This window comes from Onychostoma macrolepis, chromosome 05 (assembly GCF_012432095.1).
Source record: "Onychostoma macrolepis isolate SWU-2019 chromosome 05, ASM1243209v1, whole genome shotgun sequence".
In the NCBI taxonomy this organism is placed as follows: domain Eukaryota; kingdom Metazoa; phylum Chordata; class Actinopteri; order Cypriniformes; family Cyprinidae; genus Onychostoma; species Onychostoma macrolepis.
The window spans coordinates 34994874-35018340 of record NC_081159.1 but is presented as its reverse complement, the minus strand read 5'-3'; the positions used below and the strand labels follow the sequence as shown (position 1 = coordinate 35018340).

Genomic DNA, 23467 nt, shown 5'->3' with positions numbered 1-23467 from the left:
TTTTATTTGATCAAAAATACAGACAAAAACAGCAATATTGTGAAATATTACATTTTAAAAAAATGGTTTTGTTTTAATATTCTTTGTATTTATTTCTGTGATGCAAAGCTGAATTTCCATCAGCCTTTACTCGTCTTGTCACATGATCCTTCAGAGATCATTCTTATGTGCAGATTTGATATTTGGTTATTGTCAGTGTTGGAAAAAATTGTGTTGCTTAATATTTTTCTGGAACCTGTGATACTTTATACACAATTGATTGATTGAATCCTGGCAGGGATTTTCAAAATATAGAAATCTTTCCTAACAGTATGTCCTTACTATCACTTTTTTAATCAATTTAAAATCCTTGCTGAATACATGTATTAATATTCTTTCAAAAAATAAATAAATAATAAATACTGATCCCAAACTTTTGAACAGTAGTAGCATGTTGTTACAAAATATTTATATTTTAAATAAATGCTGTTCTTTTATTCTTCAAAGAATCCTAAAATTATAACAGGTTATAAAAAATATTAAGCAGCACAATTGTTTCCAACACTGATAATAAGCATATTAGAATGATTTCTGAAGGATCATGTGACACTGATAACTGGAGTAATTATGCTGTAAATTCAGATTTGATCACAGAAATAAATTATATTTTAAAGCACATTAAAATAGAAAACCATTATTTTAAATTGTAATATTTCAAAATATGACTCTTTTTGTCTGTATTTTTGATCAATTAAATGCAGGCTTGATGAGCATTGGAGACTTCTTTCAAAAAGTCTTGTTTTGTTTTTCCCGTCTGGTCGACGCTACAGAGCTCTGAGCACCAGAACGACCAGCACAGGAACAGTTTCTTCCCTCAGACAATCCATCTCATGAACACTTGACAATAATTGTGGAACACACACTATTTATACACTTATTTATCTAACACACATACTTGGTCTACATTTCAATTTGCACATAATATACCTGTACATATAACTGTCTATTGTAATATACCTGTACATGCAATTGTCAATTTGTATATTGTAATTCCTTATTTACTTGTTCTATTGTTTAATTCTTCTTTTTATTATCTGTTTTTTGTCCTGTCTCTGTCATTCTGTTTCACTGTGGAAGCTTCTGTCACGAAAACAAATTCCTCGTATGTGTAAACATACCTGGCAATAAAGCTCATTCTGATTCGGAAAAACATTAAAAATGGTAATAGTGCCCACACTTTTGACCAGTACTACTGTATGTGTATGTGTTTACAGTAAATGTGCATAAAAACATTTATACCCACATATATACTGTATTTAGTGTGTGTGCATTTAATAATCTGTTAATTCCACAGCAACAAACTTAACCAAACTAAGCACACATTTTAAAACGAATAAAATAGTAATAATGGCATGTAGTGATTAGTTTATTAGCATTCATATAGCGTTGTAATATACATGCATGTTCTTTAAAGCTGCAGTGAAACTATGTATTGTGAAAAGCGCTATACAAATAAATATGGAAAATAATATTTGCATAGATATACAGACTGACCCAGCAATGCAAGTGAAATGTCAACTAATCAGCTCCCCGGACATCTTGGCGACAAACCATGATAAGTACGGAAGTGACACTGTTTGTCTAGCTTCAGTTTAACCAAACATAAGACTGATGTCATCCATTGTACGAACAAATGATCCCAAACTTTCCGCTATGGAGTTAATTGTAAGCATCCAGACTGCGATACATTTACCACCATCTCTTGCATACACGCACAGGCAGCATCAGTCAGAGCCGCTTTGAGCTGTCCGGAAGACTACTTTTAATGCTCTTTGTAGGTTTGCACCTCAGAAATATTTAGGGTATTCCAATCACCGTTTATTTATTTATTTATTAAATAACTTAAATATTACGTTTTCGTTAAGACTAAAATAGTACGCGCTTGTTTTGAGAGATCTGAGATTTAAAAATGGCGCTACCGGAAATGCTTAAGGGTCAGACATACGCAGTAGAGTTCCAACGCCTTTGTTATTGTTTACGTCTTTGAAATGGTCTATAGGGATTGGGCTGCACTGATAAGCAACTCTGGTACCCCCTAAAAGACATGCCTAGGAATGCAGTTGTTTGCCTTCTCCAAGCCCACAAGACTCAAGTAGACTGGATAAGGAAACTCCCATACCTCTCCAGGATCCTTTTTAGGGTATAAAGTTGGTCCACTCTTCCACATCCAGAATGGAATCCATATTGTTCTTCCAGCAGTCTGGTATTGGCTGAGAAGTGTGATCCTTTGATTATTGGAAAACATCCTCCAGTCATCTGCATCCAAGGTCTACATGGGCCCCCCTCTCCAGCTGCCACCCATTGTGTAACAAGTGGTAAGTCCACAAGGAGGTGGCCCATGTTGTTGTTTCGGGTTGAAACCAGCCACCAGGTTTTCTCCCAGACCTGCCTCCAGGAGAGGACTCTGGTATCCCTACCGTAATCAAGGTTCCACTCTCTTTCCTGGTCATAAGCGACAGTGTTTGTCTGGCCTCTAACCTGGAACCAATTTACTTAGAAATCCCTACCAGGAGGCAATGCTCCAGACAAGTTCCCAGGGTTGCTGAGGCACTCAAACCACTCAACTACAATATGTTTATTTAATTTTAGCAAATTAGTGTGTTATCATTGAAATGTATACAGGTGCATCTCAATAAATTAGAATGTCATGGAAAAGTTCATTTATTTCAGTAATTCAACTCAAATTGTGAAACTCGTATTAAATAAATTCAATGCACACAGACTGAAGTAGTTTAAGTCTTTGGTTCTTTTAATTGTGATGGTTTTGGCTCACATTTAACAAAAACCCACCAATTAACTATATCAACAAATAAGACCAAAAAGACCAATTAAAAAAAAACATTTTTAGTGAATTGGCCTTCTGGAAAGTATGTTCATTTACTGTATATGTACTCAATACTTGGTAGGAGCTCCTTTTGCTTTAATTACTGCCTCAATTCGGCTTGGCATGGAGGTGATCAGTTTGTGGCACTGCTGAGGTGGTATGGAAGGCCAGGTTTCTTTGACAGTGGCCTTCAGCTCATCTGCATTGTTTGGACTCTTGTTTCTCATTTTCCTCTTGACAGATAGATTCTCTATGGGGTTCAGGTCTGGTGAGTTTGCTGGCCAGTCAAGCACACCAACACCATGGTCATTTAACCAGCTTTTGGTGCTTTTGGCAGTGTGGGCAGGTGCCAAATCCTGCTGGAAAATGAAAACAGCATCTTTAAAAAGCTGGTCAGCAGAAGGAAGCATGAAGTGCTCCAAAATTTCCTGGTAAACGGGTGCAGTGACTTTGGTTTTCAAAAAACACAGTGGACCAACACCAGCAGATGACATTGCACCCTAAATCATCACAGACTGTGGAAACTTAACACTGGACTTCAAGCAACTTGGGCTATGAGCTTCTCCACCCTTCCTCCAGACTCTAGGACCTTGGTTTCCAAATGAAATACAAAACTTGCTCTCATCTGAAAAGAGGACTTTGGACCACTGGGCAACAGTCCAGATCTTCTTCTGCTTAGCCCAGGTAAGACGCCTCTGACGTTGTCTGTGGATCAGGAGTGGCTTAACAAGAGGAATACGACAACTGTAGCCAAATTCCTTGACACGTCTGTGTGTGGTGGCTCTCGATGCCTTGACCCCAGCCTCAGTCCATTCCTTGTGAAGTTCACCCAAATTCTTGAATCAATTTTGCTTGACAATCCTCATAAGGCTGTTCTCTCGGTTGGTTGTGCATTTTTTTCTTCCACACTTTTTCCTTCCACTCAACTTTCTGTTAACATGCTTGGATACAGCACTCTGTGAACAGCCAGCTTCTTTGGCAATGAATGTTTGTGGCTTACCCTCCTTGTGAAGGGTGTCCATGATTGTCTTCTGGACAACTGTCAGATCAGCAGTCTTCCCCATGATTGTGTAGCCTAGTGAACCAAACTGAGAGACCGTTTTGAAGGCTCAGGAAACCTTTGCAGGTGTTTTGAGTTGATTAGCTGATTGGCATGTCGCCATATTCTAATTTGTTGAGATAGTGAATTGGTGGGTTTTTGTTAAATGTGAGCCAAAATCATCACAATTAAAAGAACCAAAGACTTAAACTACTTCAGTCTGTGTGCATTGAATTTATTTAATACACGAGTTTCACAATTTGAGTTGAATTACTGAAATAAATGAACTTTTCCACGGCATTCTAATTTATTGAGATGCACCTGTATATCAGTAATACATCAGCAATTAAAAAAAATTATATTCATAAGATAGAAGAGCCTAAATAGTTCACACAGTAGTTTATTATTCAATTAAAAAAAAAAAAAAAATACATATGACAATGCACAGCAGCTGTTTATTTACACATTCTCAAATCAAATTTAAACTACCTTCTTTACAGGACGGATCATTTACATTAATAAAACAAATCTCTTCACCACATTAATATTTCTTCGGTTTTCAATGTTCTCTTAGTGTTACAAAGTCAGCCAATGTCTGCAGACATATAAGGAACACTGAAACATTCCCACAGGGGCTTACTTTCGACTTTGTAGTAGCTTATGGCAACTGTAATGACCCATATTAACTGGAGCATAACTAAATACTTTAACTCCCATGATGCTTCAGTAAACTTGGATGACATCATCCCATTCCCTCACAGGCCAGACGCCATTCTCCTGTACGTTGAACGGAGAGGTCTTCCAGTCCCAGGTTTTCACAGGAACATTCCAGGTGGGTCCATAGTTGGCCATCACATAGTCCCCAGTTTCGCAGGGAACTCTGACCTTTAGCTCCATCAGCTCAGTCCAACACAGACTGAATCGTGGGAACACATATCTGTGAGGAAACAATACAAATAAAAGATATATTTTTTAAAAACAGAATTTCCACGAGTTCTAACAATGTTCTGCAACAGGTCCTGGGGTTCCAGAACATGCGTGACATAAATGACCAACACAGCTAAATTAGAAATTTTTTGAGCGTCATGAGGTTAGGGCTAAACTTTGTGTTTGTAGAAACAGTAACCCGACTTTGTATGCCTTTATTTAAAGTGCAGGGCAACTCTGCAACCCACACATCCAGTCTCATCTTCTGAAAGTTCACCGACTTTTTCCAGCTTGCCCTGTCAAAGATCATGTCTTAATAAAATTTTGAAAAATGTAACTTTTATATTGTATTTGACTCTTACCGGCGAGTTAAATTAAGATCCATACTTTTTGAGTGCTGGAATCCTGATATTGTCAAAGGGTTCACAAACTTATTTTTCCCACTACATGTGTCACTTACTTATATCTTTAAAATACTTCAATAAATCAAAATTCATTTGAAATCTTTGTTATGAGACATGGATTTAAGATAAAGATAAATGATTCCCTGAAAAATGTTACGAAAGGCATTTTGTAATTCAAAATTACCAACAAGCAATCAGAAAACATTGATGATTTTCACAAAGTTCTAGAAAAAGAAAAAAACAGACCGCAAACCCTGTAAATAGTAGAGGTCTTCATGGGTCCACTTGGATCTGAAAAACCTGAGATCTAACCCGAGACCTGAGCAGGTTTGGGTCCAAAACTTCCACAAGTGCTTCGGACACAGGTCGGGGTTCGGTATTAGTGGCCTTGGGTCTCGGCTAATTTAAAATAAATGTGCTTTTTCCAAATGGACCAAATAAGACCTGAATTCTTTTCAACTATCCCGGATGGCCAGCAGCAACTGAGATTTTAGCAGAAATACATAAGCAGTGGGTCCGGTGTAGTAATAAATAAATAAATAAATAAATAAAAGTAATGGAGCAGCGGCCAAATCAGTCAGCAGGACACCAGGGTTTTTCCTTACTGACTGCAGGCTGTGCACACATCAATGCCATTTACCTTCGGGTCCAGTCGGATTAGAAAATAGATGCCGTCGGGTTCAGGTCAGACTTGGGTTAAATTTGATCAGGTCTGTCTCAGGTCTGCATTTTCTTTAAAAAAAATAATTCATGCACGTCGAGTTCGGGTAAGAAGTGATTCGGGTCGGGTACAGATTTTAAAAAATGAGAAGACAATAAAACAAATAAGACATCCATTTAACAAAATTGTAAAACCTCTCTTATCTCATCACAGAGGACAACTGACAGGTTAGTAGGTGGTCTTTCACTGCTGACCTGAAATTGACAGTGATCACGAAAATGTACGAGACAAAACCTCTACCAAGCCATTATCAAAATAAGTGTTGTAGTGTAAATGCAGACTAATAGACCTGCAACATAGACCTAATATTTAAAATATTTTTTATTCGATTTAAAAACATTTAATGCATTATTTATTTATACTACTTATTATTATCAATAATAATAATTTCCTTATTTAATTTTATATATATATAGTGAGGAAAATAAGTATTTGAACACCCTGCTATTTTGCAAGTTCTCCCACTTAGAAATCATGGAGGGGTCTGAAATTGTCATCGTAGGTGCATGTCCACTGTGAGAGACATAATCTAAAAAAAAAAAATCCAGAAATCACAATGTATGATTTTTTTAACTATTTATTTGTATGATACAGCTGCAAATAAGTATTTGAACACCTGTCTATCAGCTAGAATTCTGACCCTCAAAGACCTGTTAGTCTGCCTTTAAAATGTCCACCTCCACTCCATTTATTATCCTAAATTAGATGCACCTGTTTGAGGTCGTTAGCTGCATAAAGACACCTGTCCACCCCATACAATCAGTAAGAATCCAACTACTAACATGGCCAAGACCAAAGAGCTGTCCAAAGACACTAGAGACAAAATTGTACACCTCCACAAGGCTGGAAAGGGCTACGGGGAAATTGCCAAGCAGCTTGGTGAAAAAAGGTCCGCTGTTGGAGCAATCATTAGAAAATGGAAGAAGCTAAACATGACTGTCAATCTCCCTCGGACTGGGGCTCCATGCAAGATCTCACCTCGTGGGGTCTCAATGATCCTAAGAAATTGTGAGAAATCAGCCCAGAACTACACGGGAGGAGCTGGTCAATGACCTGAAAAGAGCTGGGACCACCGTTTCCAAGGTTACTGTTGGTAATACACTAAGACGTCATGGTTTGAAATCATGCATGGCACGGAAGGTTCCCCTGCTTAAACCAGCACATGTCCAGGCCGACTTAAGTTTTACAATGACCATTTGGATGATCCAGAGGAGTCATGGGAGAAAGTCATGTGGTCAGATGAGACCAAAATATAACTTTTTGGTCATAATTCCACTAAACGTGTTTGGAGGAAGAAGAATGATGAGTACCATCCCAAGAACACCATCCCTACTGTGAAGCATGGGGGTGGTAGCATCATGCTTTGGGGGTGTTTTTCTGCACATGGGACAGGGCGACTGCACTGTATTAAGGAGAGGATGACCGGGGCCATGTATTGCGAGATTTTGGGGAACAACCTCCTTCCCTCAGTTAGAGCATTGAAGATGGGTCGAGGCTGGGTCTTCCAACATGACAATGACCAAGCACACAGCCAGGATAACCAAGGAGTGGCTCTGTAAGAAGCATATCAAGGTTCTGGCGTGGCCTAGCCAGTCTCCAGACCTAAACCCAATAGAGAATCTTTGGAGGGAGCTCAAACTCCGTGTTTCTCAGCGACAGGCCAGAAACCTGACTGATCTAAAGAAGATCTGTGTGGAGGAGTGGGCCAAAATCCCTCCTGCAGTGTGTGCAAACCTGGTGAAAAACTACAGGAAACGTTTGACCTCTGTAATTGCAAACAAAGGCTACTGTACCAAATATTAACATTGATTTTCTCAGGTGTTCAAATACTTATTTGCAGCTGTATCATACAAATGAATAGTTAAAAAATCATACATTGTGATTTCTGGATTTTTTTTTTTAGATTATGTGTCTCACAGTGGACATGCACCTACGATGACAATTTCAGACCCCTCCATGATTTCTAAGTGGGAGAACTTGCAAAATAGCAGGGTGTTCAAATACTTATTTTCCTCACTGTATATATATATATTTTTTTTAATAGTTTGAAATTTTGTTTGTAACTACTTTGAAATTTAAATAATTAAACCTTCTAGGCTGCTGAAGTCTGGGCTTTTTTTATTTATCTATTTATTTATTTAACTTGAAATGTTCCCATCATCTACATGGCATGAGACTTGCTATACTCCATACATCAGTACAATAAAAGCGCTTTAAATGGTTAGAATAGTAATTTTATGAACTAAGCCTGAAACGAAAAACCTATATCAGGGAGTGGAAATGGCAAATGAGCTGATGAATGATCCTCTGCAGCCATCTACTGTTGTAGTGGTAATTTCATGTCATTTTCACAACCTTTTTTCACCCCTGAAGAGTTTGCATCCCTGATCGAAAATAAATGTTTAATTGATACTAGAAAACTTTCTAATACTCACTTGAATTTTTTTCCACTCTTTGCCTGTGTGCCTCCATTCCAGACAATGTCACCTTCATCATAAAAAAAGAAAATGTCCAGTTTCACATCATTTCCCTGAAAGGAGAGCTCCAAACTATCCTCAACCTGAAATTGAAATAAAAGAAGGATGAAAATATGTCAGCAAATATCTGGGTCTTGATTCATCCTCAAAAGCAATCCTACTGACAGAATTTACATTTTGCGTAAACTATCACTTTAATTGTCAAAAATCATAATATATATATATATATATATATATATATATATATATATATATATATATATATATATATAATTTTTTTTTTTTTTAAATATTAGAGTTACATCCAACATGACTAATCTTGTTAACTTCAAAACTGAAAATCAGCTCTATAAATACCTTGCTGATGTAATTTAGTAATGACAATGCCTTACATATGAAATAATTGAATGAAATCAAGGAACACATGAATAGGCACTTAGACACACAATGTAACTTTACAGTAAATTTATACATATTCTGTCATGTGAATAGTTTAGGTTGGTTACTAGTTACTAAAACTGTAATTGTGAAAATTCTGAGAGCTGCAGGATTAAAGTTGATCTAGGTTTACACTAAAATTAAAAACAAGATTAAAAACAAATTTTTTAAACATTTTTAGTGTAACATAATTAGAAAAACCATGATTTAAATTGAGTTTAAAATCTTTAGAAGTACAACCCATTCATAGAATTTTTACTGACCAAATATACACATTTATAGGACAGCAACATTGTTTTCTTTACAGCTACAGTTTTGTGAAAAAAAAAAAATGCCCAATGAGCCAAAACACTAATTTCTTTATGTTTTATTTTTAGAATTCAAAAGTCTACCTGTCATGGTACTGCCCCACTGACAAGCTATTTTTGCACAGTTGCATAATTACGTCCTGTGCTTACAGTGTTTCTATGATGAATCCATCCAGAGCACCCAATATTGAATGTTTGGAGATTGAGATGGATTGTTTCTGCAATTCTGAACAGTTTTAAAGCAAAAGAACTGACAAAGCATTCAGAAATGTTATTTTCCAGGTAATAAATCACCCCTTACCTTCCCAAACTTGTGTTTCAGTGGGAGACCAGCCTTCTGAAATGCCGGCGTAATGTCATGCCTGTAATCTTTAATCCAAATGCCCAGATCAACGTCTTTACTGTAAGGAATGATGTTACACTGCCTGTACCAACCTGTGGGACATGGGACAGAAGGAGTTAGATGGGAGTTATTCAATCTAATTACTCACCGACTTAGTCTGCTCTTAAAATCTATAGCAGACCATAGAACCAATAGGAAAGTTAAGAAATTTGGCACGCAGGTCAAGGACAGCCTGAACATGTTACTTGGCATCACAAATGCAAGTGCAAATGGGATTGCGCTTCCATTTGAATTTTGTGAGGGTTGGGGCAGATCGCAGACAAAGTGAAACAGCAAATGGGTGACTTTCTATTGCCATTCCAAAATGACAGGGTCATAACTCAGAAGACATTGGAAATGCAATTGCAAATGGACTTTGCGTTTCCTTTTGAAATATGGCAGACAAGTTAAACACAGAAAAAAGAAAATGGAAACATAAATGCCTCATAATGCGTCATTATCATTCCATTATCACGCTATAAAAATTAAAGTAAACTTACAAAGATCAATACACAGGCTGCGATCCATTGTATTGTGAGTTTGACATATCAATTGATGCAAGTCTCATATTTTCAGTGTTGGGGGTAACGTATTATGAGTTAGATAATCAGATTACTTTTTTCAAGTAACTAGTAAAGTAACGCATTACTTTTTTAATTTATAAGAAAATAACTCTGAGTTCCTTTTTACTGTAGTTCTACCGTAGACTAAATGTTAACATGCATTTACTCACCTCACTTGCCCAAAAACAGATACATTACTCAAAATGAATAAAAACAGTGAAATGCAAACTCAGAATATGACGCAATAATTAAATGTTAACACAAATATCCCTTAATTTTTTTTCCCCCATTTAATTAACCAATGTCTGTGCTACTGAATCCAATTCAACCATACTAATAAGCAAAAATTACTTTAGATAAACATAACATTTGTGTTTAATTTTTTTTATTATTGCTGAAGAGTGATGAACTTTCTTCTCCTACATCTTATTCTTCATGCAATCCAGAACGGCAGCACAGCTGAAAGGTTTGTTTTACATAAAAAGTAACTAAGTAATGTAATTAGTTACTTTTATAGGGAGTAAAGCAACATTGTAATGCATTACATTTAAAAGTAACTTTTCCCAACACTACATACTGTATGTTGAGAGCCTCTTACCAAGACAGGTTCCACTGCTGAGCCAGAAAGGAACTCCAAGCACAGAGAGGACTTTGGAAGCAAGATGAAGCAGACTTTTAGCCCTCATCTTAAAGTCCATAGCCTCTGTAGAAGTGTCTTCTGGATACAGCTGCACAAAATTATTTTGACTTCCAATTAGTCCAATTAAGACATTCAAACACCTAGACATTTGGCTTTTATTTCCCATTAATCAACAGTACCTGGTAAAAGGCCTTGGCTTCTCTGCAGCGACACTCCAGAAAGCGACTGCTAGAATGCTCATGGAGGAAACGAGAGTAGTTTTTGGGGATTCTTACGTCAAGGCCATCAAGAGTGGTTAGAATGAGCTCTGGCCTGAAAAAAAAAGTCATGAAATTAAACAATGTATGTCAAATCTCCTAGAATTAGCTTTGTTTTGTTGTTTTTTTACATTTTTGTGGAAACTGTGGAGAAATGTAGCATTACATCACTTGCTCACCAATGGATCCTCTGCAGTGAATGGGTGCCGTCAGAACAAGAGTCCAAAAAGCTGATAAAAACATCACAACAATCCAAAAGTAATGTGTTCGTAAAACAAATCCATCAAGGCGTTTTAACTTTAAATTGTCACTTCTGGCCGGTGAAAAGTTCATCCACTGTTGTCCTCAAATCAAAATCCACATATTTGTTCAGGGATGTTTTGAACTGTTTTGGCTTGTTCAGACGGAATGACTTGAGAACACAATAATATAGACAAAGGACTCTTAGCAACGGTTTGAAGATGATGGATTTGTTTCTTACAGGCATCCTTCGGCTGCAAGATGTTAACTGATGGCCTGGAGTGGTGTGGATTACTTGTGAATTATTGTGATGTTTTTATCAGACATTTACTTAACTTGACATTTGTGTGTACATGCAATAATCATGACGTCACCTGTCATAGGCCCCAGCATGACGGCCAAAGTCCAGTTTTCCGAAAGGGGCAAATGTCCTGTCCATACTGCCTCTCAGTCTGAGAGGGCCGTGCCAGAGGTAATTCCCACTACGCTCGTACAGAACGACCACATGAACCAGACGGCTGTTAAAGCGGAACAGGAAGTGCAGTGGTATTTCTTTTGCCGTCAGATCATCCATGCTGATCAGTCTGGGGTCTTTCCCATGAATCTCCAGCAGCTCCAGGCCTCGCTCTGCTGCTGCATCCAATAAGGCGGCCTGCATATGTATAGAGAATTAACAATGTGTGTTGGGAAAAAGGTGAAGATCTAAGTCAAATCTTCCTTTAATGCCTAAAAGAGGCAATTATTTGCTTTTTCTACAATAATTCTATTGATTTCCTCACATCATATTTCCAGAGGTTTCCGAGAAGCGCAAAGGTGGTGAAGTCCCTGTGTGTGCAGAGGAAACTGCAGTGGGGCTCTTTCAGCTGACTGTCCCTGTAGAGAACTGCATCCTGGGACAGGAGGTTCAGAGATGCTGTGTCTACCAGAAACACAGGCAATTTAAACTTATAGACCAGTCCCAGGAACTTCTTCAGCAAATGCTAGATTAAAAAATAAAACGGAGAAAGCGAGACAAAATATTAGCAAATGACAGTCTCACACATCCGAGATTAAAACATTCTGCTGCCTTGTTGACTTTAATGTTTGAAATTGTTAGCTAAAAGTGTGGTGAGTTTTCTGGCTTCAGAAGGCAGGAGTGAAGTAAACAGTCAACATAGTTATGAAGTTCAGAGCGCATTTTATACAGTAACAGGCAAATATGATGAGGGTAGGCAGATTTTAGTCAGACTAACATAAAAAAAGATCTGACACAGGGTGGAGGAAAAACATTTACATCCCAGATGTGACAAGTGTGTTATAAGGGCTCTATGGCATATGATATGCGGTTCGATGTGGGTTGCTTGCTGTACTCACTTTATGAGAGACTTTTCTGGTTATATCATTTTTACTCTACTGTTCATTCTGTTTAGACTGCTGGGTCGGACGTATGTATATTCTTACTTCAGACTATATATTTGACTGAGATACCATAATTGTTTGTGGAGAATGATGTGTATTCTGAACTGTTTATTGAATTTGTGTTTACTGTTGATTGTAAAGCGCTTTGAGCTTTGGAAAAGCGCTATAAAAATTACACTTCTTCTTCTTCTTCTTCTTCTTATTATTATTATTATAAGGATGACGTAGGTTGTTGTATCCCTCTTGTCTTTCTGGCTGGTGAGCAGCAGCTACAACATTAACCCTAACAACACAGATTTCGAGCTTTTACAAAAAATCTAAATTTCACTCACCCAATGTGCCTCTTTTCCAGACAGATATCCTTTACTACCCAACGCGTCAAATCCATTCTGCAGTGACAGAAATAATTTCACTATATGCAAGACATCAATCAACAAAATTAGGTGCATCAGCCTTTAATTTATGATGACTTTAAAAATTAAATTAATTATAAATTAAGCACACGCTGTGACTCTGTGTGTGTGTGTGTGTGTGTGTGTGTGTGTGTGTGTGTGCGTATAAATAATATAGTATTACAATATTTTTATTAAATACAGTAATCAGTGCAATACAGTAAAGAAAACTGCCATTAATGGGAATATTCGTCACAAAAAAAAAATGTCACAATGAAAATTATATGAATATATACAGGTGCATCTCAATAAATTAGAATGTCGTGGAAAAGTTCATTTATTTCAGTAATTCAACTCAAATTGTGAAACTCGTGTATTAAATAAATTCAATGCACACAGACTGAAGTAGTTTAAGTCTTTGGTTCTTTTAATTGTGATGATTTTGGCTCACATTTAACAAAAACCCACCAATTCTCAACAAATTAGAATACTTTATAAGACCAATAAAAAAAAACATTTTTAGTGAATTGTTGGCCTTCTGGAAAGTATGTTCATTTACTGTATATGTACTCAATACTTGGTAGGAGCTCCTTTTGCTTTAATTACTGCCTCAATTCGGCGTGGCATGGAGGTGATCAGTTTGTGGCACTGCTGAGGTGGTATGGAAGCCCAGGTTTCTTTGACAGTGGCCTTCAGCTCATCTGCATTTTTTGGTCTCTTGTTTCTCATTTTCCTCTTGACAGATAGATTCTCTATGGGGTTCAGGTCTGGCGAGTTTGCTGGCCAGTCAAGCACACCAACACCATGGTCATTTAACCAACTTTTGGTGCTTTTGGCAGTGTGGGCAGGTGCCAAATCCTGCTGGAAAATGAAATCAGCATCTTTAAAAAGCTGGTCAGCAGAAGGAAGCATGAAGTGCTCAAAAATTTCTTGGTAAACGGGTGCAGTGACTTTGGTTTTCAAAAAACACAATGGACCAACACCAGCAGATGACATTGCACCCCAAATCATCACAGACTGTGGAAACTTAACACTGGACTTCAAGCAACTTGGGCTATGAGCTTCTCCACCCTTCCTCCACACTCTCGGACCTTGGTTTCCAAATGAAATACAAAACTTGCTCTCATCTGAAAAGAGGACTTTGGACCACTGGGCAACAGTCCAGTTCTTCTTCTCCTTAGCCCAGGTAAGACGCCTCTGACGTTGTCTGTGGTTCAGGAGTAGCTTAACAAGAGGAATACGACAACTGTAGCCAAATTCCTCGACACGTCTGTGTGTGGTGGCTCTTGATGCCTTGACCCCAGCCTCAGTCCATTCCTTGTGAAGTTCACCCAAATTCTTGAATCAATTTTGCTTGACAATCCTCTTCCACACAATTTTCTTCCACACTTTTTCCTTCCACTCAACTTTCTGTTAACATGCTTGGATACAGCACTCTGTGAACAGCCAGCTTCTTTGGCAATGAATGTTTGTGGCTTACCCTCCTTGTGAAGGGTGTCAATGATTGTCTTCTGGACAACTGTCAGATCAGCAGTCTTCCCATGATTGTGTAGCCTAGTGAACCAAACTGAGAGACCATTTTGAAGGCTCAGGAAACCTTTGCAGGTGTTTTGAGTTGATTAGCTGATTGGCATGTCACCATATTCTAATTTGTTGAGATAGTGAATTGGTGGGTTTTTGTTAAATGTGAGCCAAAATCATCACAATTAAAAGAACCAAAGACTTGAATTACTTCAGTCTGTGTGCATTGAATTTATTTAATACACGAGTTTCACAATTTGAGTTGAATTACTGAAATAAATGAACTTTTCCACGACATTCTAATTCATTGAGATGCACCTGTATATGTTCCCTCCATAAGTATTGGAACAGTAAAGACAAAATTGTTCTGTTGGCTGTGGAGTCAAGCTATTTGCAAATATGATTAAAAGATGAATGTGAGACAAAACTATAGAATGTCACTTTTTATTATTAGCTGTCAACACATACATGATTTACCAAATAAAAAGAACAGCACTTTTAGAGTTCATCCCACTCATTGATGTGAGCATAAGTATTGGGACAGCTGAAATTAAGGTAGATGTAAAAGATTAAAAGTAACTATTATTTAGTTGCAGATCCCTTGTGCACAATCACAGCAGTGAGTCTGCAACCCATAGACATCACCAGACTCTTGGTCTCATCCTTTCAAATACTTTTCCCAGCCTTTAATGCAGCCAATTCCAATTGTTGCTTGTTTTGGGGAGTTTCTGCCTTTACTCTCCTCTTCAGCTGGTGAAATTCATGTTCAATCGGATTTAAATCTGGAGATTGACTTGGGCAATCTAAGACTTTCCATTTCTTTGCCCTTATAAATTCCTTGACTGAACTGGCAGGTGTTTTGGGTCATTGTCGTGATGCAATATGAAGCACTTTCTGATGAGTCTGGTGGCATTTTCTTGAATATTGGTAGCCACGATGATTTTGTACCCTTCCAAATTCATTCTGCTACTGTCAGCATACATTAGGTAATCATTCAAATTGAGAAGACCTGTTCCAGAGACAGCCATGCATGCCCATGCCATGACACCACCTCCACCATGCTTTAAAGATGAGGCTGTATGCTTGGGATCATTTGTATTTGCCTTTTTTACTCCACACCTTTGCTTTCCCATCACTTAGATAAAAGGTTCATCTTTGTCTCATCGGTCCATAAACACAGTTCCAAAACTCTTCTGGCTCACCTTTGTGCTTTTTTGCAAACTCTAATCTTGCCTTTCTATTTTTGGTGCTGGTCAGAGGTTTGTATCTCGCTGTGTAGCATCTGTTATTCTGTGTCAAAGTCTCCTGAGGACAGTAGATTGTCAGAGCATCACCCCAGCTTTCTGGAAGTTGTTGGTGATTTTACAGACACATATTTTAGGGTTCATTTTCACAGATTTTATGATTTGTCTGTCATCAACTGTTGTTTTCTCAGCCGATCAGGTGGTTGCTGGTGTCGCTGGTGGTTTCCAAACTCTTGATTTCTCCATGCCCTTTGTTTTTGCTATAGCTCTAATTGCCTTCCTCTTTTCTTTTAGCAGCCAAATTGCTTGCTTTTCTCTCAAAGTCAGCTCCCCCGTCTTCATCCTGGTTTGTGTGTGTCGTCACCGAATGCAAGATTCAGAATACAGAAGCAATGGATATAACGGATACGACACATTCCCTGCTTTTAATATCTGAAGAATTAATGCAACAGGACACAGCTGATCACTCAGAAAGACCTGTGAGGCAACTGTTCCAATACTTCTGCTAACATCAGATAGAGGGAGGAAACTCTAAAAGTGCTGAACTTCTTAGCTGGTAAAATATCTGTGTTGTTGAATCACCCAATAATAAAACGTGACATTCTGTAGTTTCGTCTCATATTCATATATACAGATTTCTTGACTCCACAGCAAATGGAGCAATTTTGTCTTTACTGTTCCAATACTTTTGGAGGGCACTGTATGTATGTATAGATGTATGTATATGTATATATATTTATGACAGTAAAGTAAAATATTTTAGTTTTTGTGGTGGTTTTGTCTTGTCACCTTTGACGAATACTGTCTGTAGTTGAAGAGCTGGAAGAGGAGGAATATAGAGCTGGCAGCGATGAGGAGAGTCAACACAAATGTCCTGTTTATTCTAGCCATTAGTCCTGCTGCAGACATCTGACACACACAGGAGGATCATATCTGTGCTCATACAGACATAGCTGAGAGCAGAGGGATGAGAAAAACAAAAACGCATACCGGGTGACAAATCTGCATAACGTGGTATTAGAAAATATATTGTTATTATACAAAATAACTAGATTCTGCATTCACATAAATAATTAATGGCTTCTTATGCTTACCAGGAGCAGGAAAACGCTGAAAATCTGCTTTATCACAATCATTTATACAGTTCTTTATTCTGCCTGTGTTTTTGCCTCAGATTCACATACACTGCGACTGTGCGCCAGGAGGGACATCTGTAAAACGCGTTGCGAAAATAATCTTAATAGCCTGGAGGCGAGCGAGCTGTGCCAGAGCCTCTTTAAAGGTGAACTTTCAAGGTTTGTTAAAAATAAATAAATAAATAAATGAAAAGACAGTTTTTCATGGATGTCAACAGAGAGTAGACTTAATTAAATGAGAACTTGTGTGTTAATATTTAGTGTGTTTGTCATTAAATACTTACTTTTCATTAAGCAACATTATGAGATCATAAGGGAGGGAGGGAGGGAAGGGGGCACGGACAATTTTGCGACAGGTAGTGTTCAGTTTACGGCACTTCTCATTCATTTCTATGGTATCTGCAAACAGTGCTTGACAGTCGTAAAACGCCGAAAGATATTCAGTGAAGTCAAGGCTATAATGTTATTAGTTTATGAGGCACATGTGATCCATGACGCTCTCCAACGAGAGAGCCGTGGAGGTTGGTGTCTTCTTGCATAGTAAGAGCTCTGGCATTTCTTCCTAGGGATAAATACATCTTCTTTAGATTTTTTAGCAATTCACTATTAACTTGTCACATACTGAACTCTTCGCGATTGTTTATTCGTTTATTCCATTTAATTATTTCTCCTTAATCTCATACCCATCTCATCCGTAGTGGGACAAAATCCTTAAAACCTGACTCTAGATCTATCAAGGATTCACTACTGTCCTGTTTATAGCATGAAAATCTACATTTGTTTTTAAAGGTTTACATCCCTGAAAGCGATAATTACAAACTGGCACATTCATAGTTAATTTGTAACAGTAAGGATGTCGTGTGATCCACTTTATTGCTGTTTCGGGATTACAACACCAGATGGTGCCAGAGGCAGAAAAAGTCAACATTGAGTCAAACAGAAGTCTTTGGTGAGCTTTAATGTTTGGATTTAAGCTCATTAAGGATTGTTACATAGAAACAGACGGAGGTTTGATTATTAGTTTCTGCACAAATGCTTGACAAACTCTTAATTTATTCAAAAAAAATGAGACCTAAAATGACTTAGAAATCAACATAAAGCGGGATGACACATTTATACAATAAAATGTACAGTCCACATCCAAAATGATCCAGATATAATAACAGTTTATGACCGTGAGGGGACATTAAAAGCAGCTTTTATCATTTTTACAATTGTGCAAAGTTTTCCAGTTTCAAAATCAACAGCTGAAGGATGATCTACAGAGTTCAATATCAGTAGGAGTACAGTTAATGTAAAAAAGAAAATACCATAGAAAGGAGTTAGCAAACTCACACTAAACAAAACAAAACTAAAATGAGAATCAACTAGTGAAGGACAAACAACTCAAAAAAGCATGTCATCATTCAAACTAAAATCAGTAAAGAAAGTGCACTCAACTATTCCCTGATAAAGCGACTAGCTTTCCTGATGCAAACATCTCCTGATGAAAGCAAGTGTCTGTCAAAGAGAATGAGGTCTCTCTTCATAGGAACGTGAAGAGAAACATCTCTCCAAATTCTGCCAGTCAAAGCTGCGGCGATGATCTCTTTGTCCTGGAAGTCTACATGCCTCGGTCATCGGAAGTGTGTCCAGTTTTCAGAATGGTTTCCTGATTAGTTTTTCAGGTGTTTTGGGAAATCAGGTCACGGCATTAGGGAACTGTCTACTGAAGGCAGTTTATCATAGAAGCAGATATCACAGGCTACTGAGGCGTCCTGCTGAGATATACTGCTGTTCGATCCTCCCAGCCCATTTTCTGTCTTCTGGAAGCTTCTTACCGCACTAGGTATCTGCAGGCCTGTAGACAGAGTCAGACCGCCACACCACACCTGAAATACAAACACAGGCATTCAGGACACTCAGCCAGTCTTCGTTTAGCAGACCCTTTTAAAGAGATAGTTCATGAAAATTTGCTGAAAATCGAATCACCCTCTGGCCATCCAATATGTAGGTCATCAGAAATGTAGAGAAATGTAGCATTCCATCACTTTCTCACCAATGCAGTGAATGGGTGCCGTCAGAATGAGAGTCCAAACAGCTGATGAAAACATCACAATAATCCACAAGTAATCCACACCACTCCAGTCTATCCACTAACATCTTGTGAAGCCAAAAGCTGCATGGTTGTAATAAAGGAATCCATTATTAAGGTATTTTAACTAAAAAATATCCCCTGTTGTCCTCTCACATCAAAATACAGCTACATGTTTGCTGCTTGAGCTGTTCATATTTCTCTCCTGATTCAGATGGGATGACTTTTTAGCTGGAGGAAGTGTCATCATGGATTATGGGCTCATATTTTATCTGAAAGTAATGAGGTAGCACTTTATTTTACAGTCCTGTTCCTCATGTACATAATATGTACTTATTATAGTAATTTCAATAACTAGGTAATAACTAGGTACTAACCCTGAACCTAACCCTACCCCATGTAGTTACTAGGTATTACCAGAACTTTCTTAGGTATGTACACTGTAAGTACATGAAAGTACACATACTGTAAAATAAAGTGCAACCAGTAATGGTTTAAAGTTAAAAAACACCTTGATGGACTTATTACAAATACTCAGCTTTTCACAAGACATTGAATTATGTACTTGAGTGGTATGGATTACTTGTGGATTATTGTGATGTTTTTATCAGCTGTTTGGACTCTCGTTCTGACGGCACCCATTCACTGGATCCATTGGTGAGCAAGTGATGTAATGCTACATTTCTCCAAATCTGTTCCCAGGTAGAAACAAACTCATCTACACCTTGGATGGCATGAGGAAGAGTACATTTTCAGCAAATTTCCATTTTTGGGCGAACTATTCCTTTAATATAATTTATAACTTATAAAACACATCTTATATCTTAAACACATCTTTGAACATGTCACTATTAGTACATAAGCCTAGATCTTTAATCACAAAGCCACATGGCTCCAGTATGCTTGGTTTAAGATGCCAGTTTGTTTCTTTGTTGATAAGAACAACAAGAATGCAACTTTTTTTTTTACCTAGGCGATAGTATAGATACAGATCATATAACAACTTTGACATGAGCTGTGCGATAATGTATTTTTAGATTTTGCAACAATACAATAATTAAAGCAGTTGAGATTTGCTATGTAATATATTTATCTTTACGTGAGTATACTGCATAAAACTGGAAATATGTTTATATCCAACTTAATTTAACAAGCTGGCAGATTTTGAATGAAAAAAAAAAAAAGATCGAGCATTTGAGATCTGCTATGTAGTATATTTCATTTTAACACTGTGACACAGACTGATGTTGATATATTTTGTCAGGGAGAATTTGCGTTTCGAGACATGCACATGCACAAATGTGTGATCAGTTTCACTGAGGTCTATGGGAGTGTTTTAAATTTGCATGTATTTATTTAGATGCTTTTATCCAAAGCAACTCAACAATGAGAAATATTACAAGCAATTTTTCATAAGAGACTACAATGCACAATGCCAAGTTTACAGTATAAACTAGACTATTAGACAAGCTAGAGCAGACAGGAAATGTGGAAAATAAGAAAAAGTTATTTCTTTTTAAATTAAAAACATTTTATAATTAAATAAAATATTGTCAAAATTTGTGTATTTCTTTTTTCATTGTGGTGAGGGGGGCATGGTAAAGCGAGGTCTGCAGTGGGGGAACGAGTGCGAAGACGAGCGGTGATAAGGTCAAATGCATAATAACTAAGACCTGTCTCAAATTCCAGTGAACTCTCCGCCAATCTCTTGGCCATTCTTCTGCCGCTGGGGCAGCGGGGAGGCCTGGGCTGGCCTGCTGGAGATGCGGGGACCCGGGTCATTTCCAGGACCGGTGTCCAATGATGATGGAGGAGGGAACGTTTATCCGGGTCCCCGACTCCCCGGTGGCTGCCCTCGATCAAGCTGGGCAGTACCAAATACCTGTGAGTATTAAAGGGGGTACATATCGGGCTTTGGTGCATTCAGGCTGCAACCAAACCTCCATGCATCAAAGCCTGATGCAGCAAGGGGCATTGGATATGAGCCGCAAGGTTAAGGTGAGGTGTGTGCACGGGGATGTAGTGGACTACCCTTTGGTGCCTGTTAGTATTCAATTTCGGGGGAAAATGCATAGAATTAAGGTGGCGGTTAATTCCCACCTTAGGCATCCGCTGATTTTGGGTACAGATTGGCCAGTCTTTACACAATTATTGGGAGAGAAAGTGCTTGTATTATTTCCAACATTTAGTTCTAAATTAGTGTTACTCTCGAAGTGGCAAGGACCTTTCGTGGTTATACGGCGAGTTGGGGATCTCGATTATGAGGTAAGGTGAACGGACAGGGGTGATTCATGTCAGATCATCTCAACCTCTTAAAACGCTGGAATGAGGTGAAATCGGTTGAGTTAGCAGCGGCCATTTCGGTAGAGGAAGATCTCGGACCAGAAGCAGCTGTCAAAACCAATCCATTCGCTCTGGTCCCCGGGGGAGATCACCTCTCGCCGCTGCAGCTCACTGATGTAGCCAAGTTGCAAGCAGATTTTGCGGATGTGTTCTCCCCCCTGCCCGGTCGCACGGACCTCATACAGCACCATATCGAAACGATCTGCGGGGAATTGGTGCGCAGCCATTCCTATCGTTTACCGGAACACAAGAAAAAAGTGGAACAGGATGAATTAAAGGTCATGCTAGAGTTGGGAGTCAAAGAAGAATCGCATAGTGACTGGGCGAGCCCGATAGTTTTAGTGCCTAAAACGGACGGCTCGGTCCATTTCTGTGTGGATTACAGGAAGGTGAATGCAGAATCGAAATTTGACGCTTATCCAGTGCCCCGAGTTGACGAGCTGCTTGATTGGTTAGGTTCGGCTCACTTTTATTCGACACTGGATTTAACAAAAGGGTATTGGCAGATCCGCTTATCGCCATTACCCAAGGAAAAAACAGCCTTCACCATGCCGTTCGGATTACACCAATTTATAACTCTTCCGTTTGGGTTGTTCGGGGCTCCCGCCACCTTTCAGCGTCTCATGGATAAATCCTCCGGCCACATAGCGCATTTGCCGCTGCCTATCTCGAGGATATCATTATATACAGTAATGATTGACAGTGGTATCTGGAACATTTGCACGCTGTCTTGAGATCGCTGAGAGTGCCTAGACTCAAGGCGAACCTGCAGAAGTGTGCAGTTGGGCATGTGGAGGTACGGTATCTGGGTTTCCACTTGCGTCATGGGCAGGTGCATCCCAAATTGATAAGACTGCTGCGATTGCTGCCTGCCCAATTCCCAAGACGAAAAAGGAGGTGAGACAGTTCCTGTGGCTGGCGGGATATTATAGAAAGTTTATTCCTCACCAGCCCCGTTGACTGATCTTACTAAAAAGGAAGCACCAGATCCGGTTCAGTGGTCAGAGCTGTGCCAACAGGCCCTAACCAAGGAAAAGGCTGCCATGTGTGGCAGGCCGCTCTTACACTCTCCTAACTTTGATCTCCCTTTTGTTGCAGACCGGAGCGTCGTACAAGGGGCTGGGTGCAGTCCTGTCTCAGGTTTGTCGGGAGAGAGGACTGGCTGGTGCTGTATCTGAGCCAGAAGCTCTCAAATAGAAAGACCAGATATAGCACCATTGAGAAAGAGTGTCTGGCCATTCGGTGGGCTGTCCTCACCCTACGTCATTAGCTCCCGGGACGGGAATTCACTCTGTTTGGACCACGCTTCCCTCCAGTGGCTCCACCATATGAAGGATACCAACGCACGGATCACCCGTTGGTATCTAGCTTTACAGACTTTTAAGTTCAAGGTGGTCCACACAGGCCGGGGTGGGGGCTGCAGGCCGGATGGCTCTACGGCCTGAGTCAGGCGGTGGGCGTATGTGGCAAGGGGGGCGTGGTAAAGCGAGGTCTGCAGCGGGGGAACGAGTGCGAAGACGAGCGGTGATAAAGGGGGTCAAGTGCATAATAACTAACACCTGTCCCTAATTCCAGTGATTGGCGGAGAGACGGCTTTTAAGCAGCTCCCACACCTGACTGAGAATGATGGGAGGCAGCACCAACAGTGGACTGTTTGTTTTGACGTCGGCAGTGTGCCAAACGACTTTATTTTGTTATATTGTGGGACAATAAAACCTGTTTTCTCGCCACCCAGACTTCTTCGTCATTTCTAATCTAATGAACCCGTTACATTCATATTCACTTACAATACTCAAAAATGTCATGCTTATTTCTGGTTAACAGCATGAAAAACAAAACTTAAATATAACTGAACAACTGAAGGATTAAGGTTTCTGAAGTACAGTCCATGTGTTTTATTTTCTTTACATTTTTTGTCACTTATTCATTTATAACTTTTAATCATCTATTCATGTCATTTAATAAAGTGATCTTGTTGAGTGAGTGATTTAATTAATCATTCATAAAATGCCTTTTGGGAGTCACAACCACATTTAAATGTAAGAGTGAAGCCCTTAAACTATGGTTCAGTTTGTTCAGGTATTTAGTGCTGTGAAGAAG

At 38.8% G+C, this 23467-nt stretch overlaps 2 protein-coding genes across 4 annotated transcripts in view; both read right to left on the bottom strand.

The window, feature by feature from the left end:
- Positions 1-4142: 4142 nt before the first annotated feature.
- fktn (fukutin) lies at positions 4143-16737 on the bottom strand. The gene is made up of 9 exons (XM_058775873.1): positions 16604-16737; positions 12990-13046; positions 12039-12239; positions 11634-11911; positions 10942-11074; positions 10721-10850; positions 9479-9612; positions 8390-8514; positions 4143-4839 (listed from the first exon to the last, which is right to left on the bottom strand). The coding sequence occupies exons 1-9, from the start codon at positions 16721-16723 to the stop codon at positions 4626-4628; spliced, it is 1392 nt and encodes a 463-aa protein (XP_058631856.1). The 5' UTR covers positions 16724-16737; the 3' UTR covers positions 4143-4625.
- Positions 16738-17889: 1152 nt separating this feature from the next.
- fsd1l (fibronectin type III and SPRY domain containing 1-like) overlaps positions 17890-23467 on the bottom strand; it is a 39614-nt gene continuing 34036 nt past the window's right edge. For all 3 annotated transcript variants that reach the window (XM_058775874.1, XM_058775875.1, XM_058775876.1), the window contains one exon: positions 17890-18821. In XM_058775874.1, coding sequence (XP_058631857.1) covers positions 18636-18821 — 186 coding nt within the window. In that variant the 3' untranslated portion in view covers positions 17890-18635. The remainder of the gene's footprint in view (positions 18822-23467) is intronic.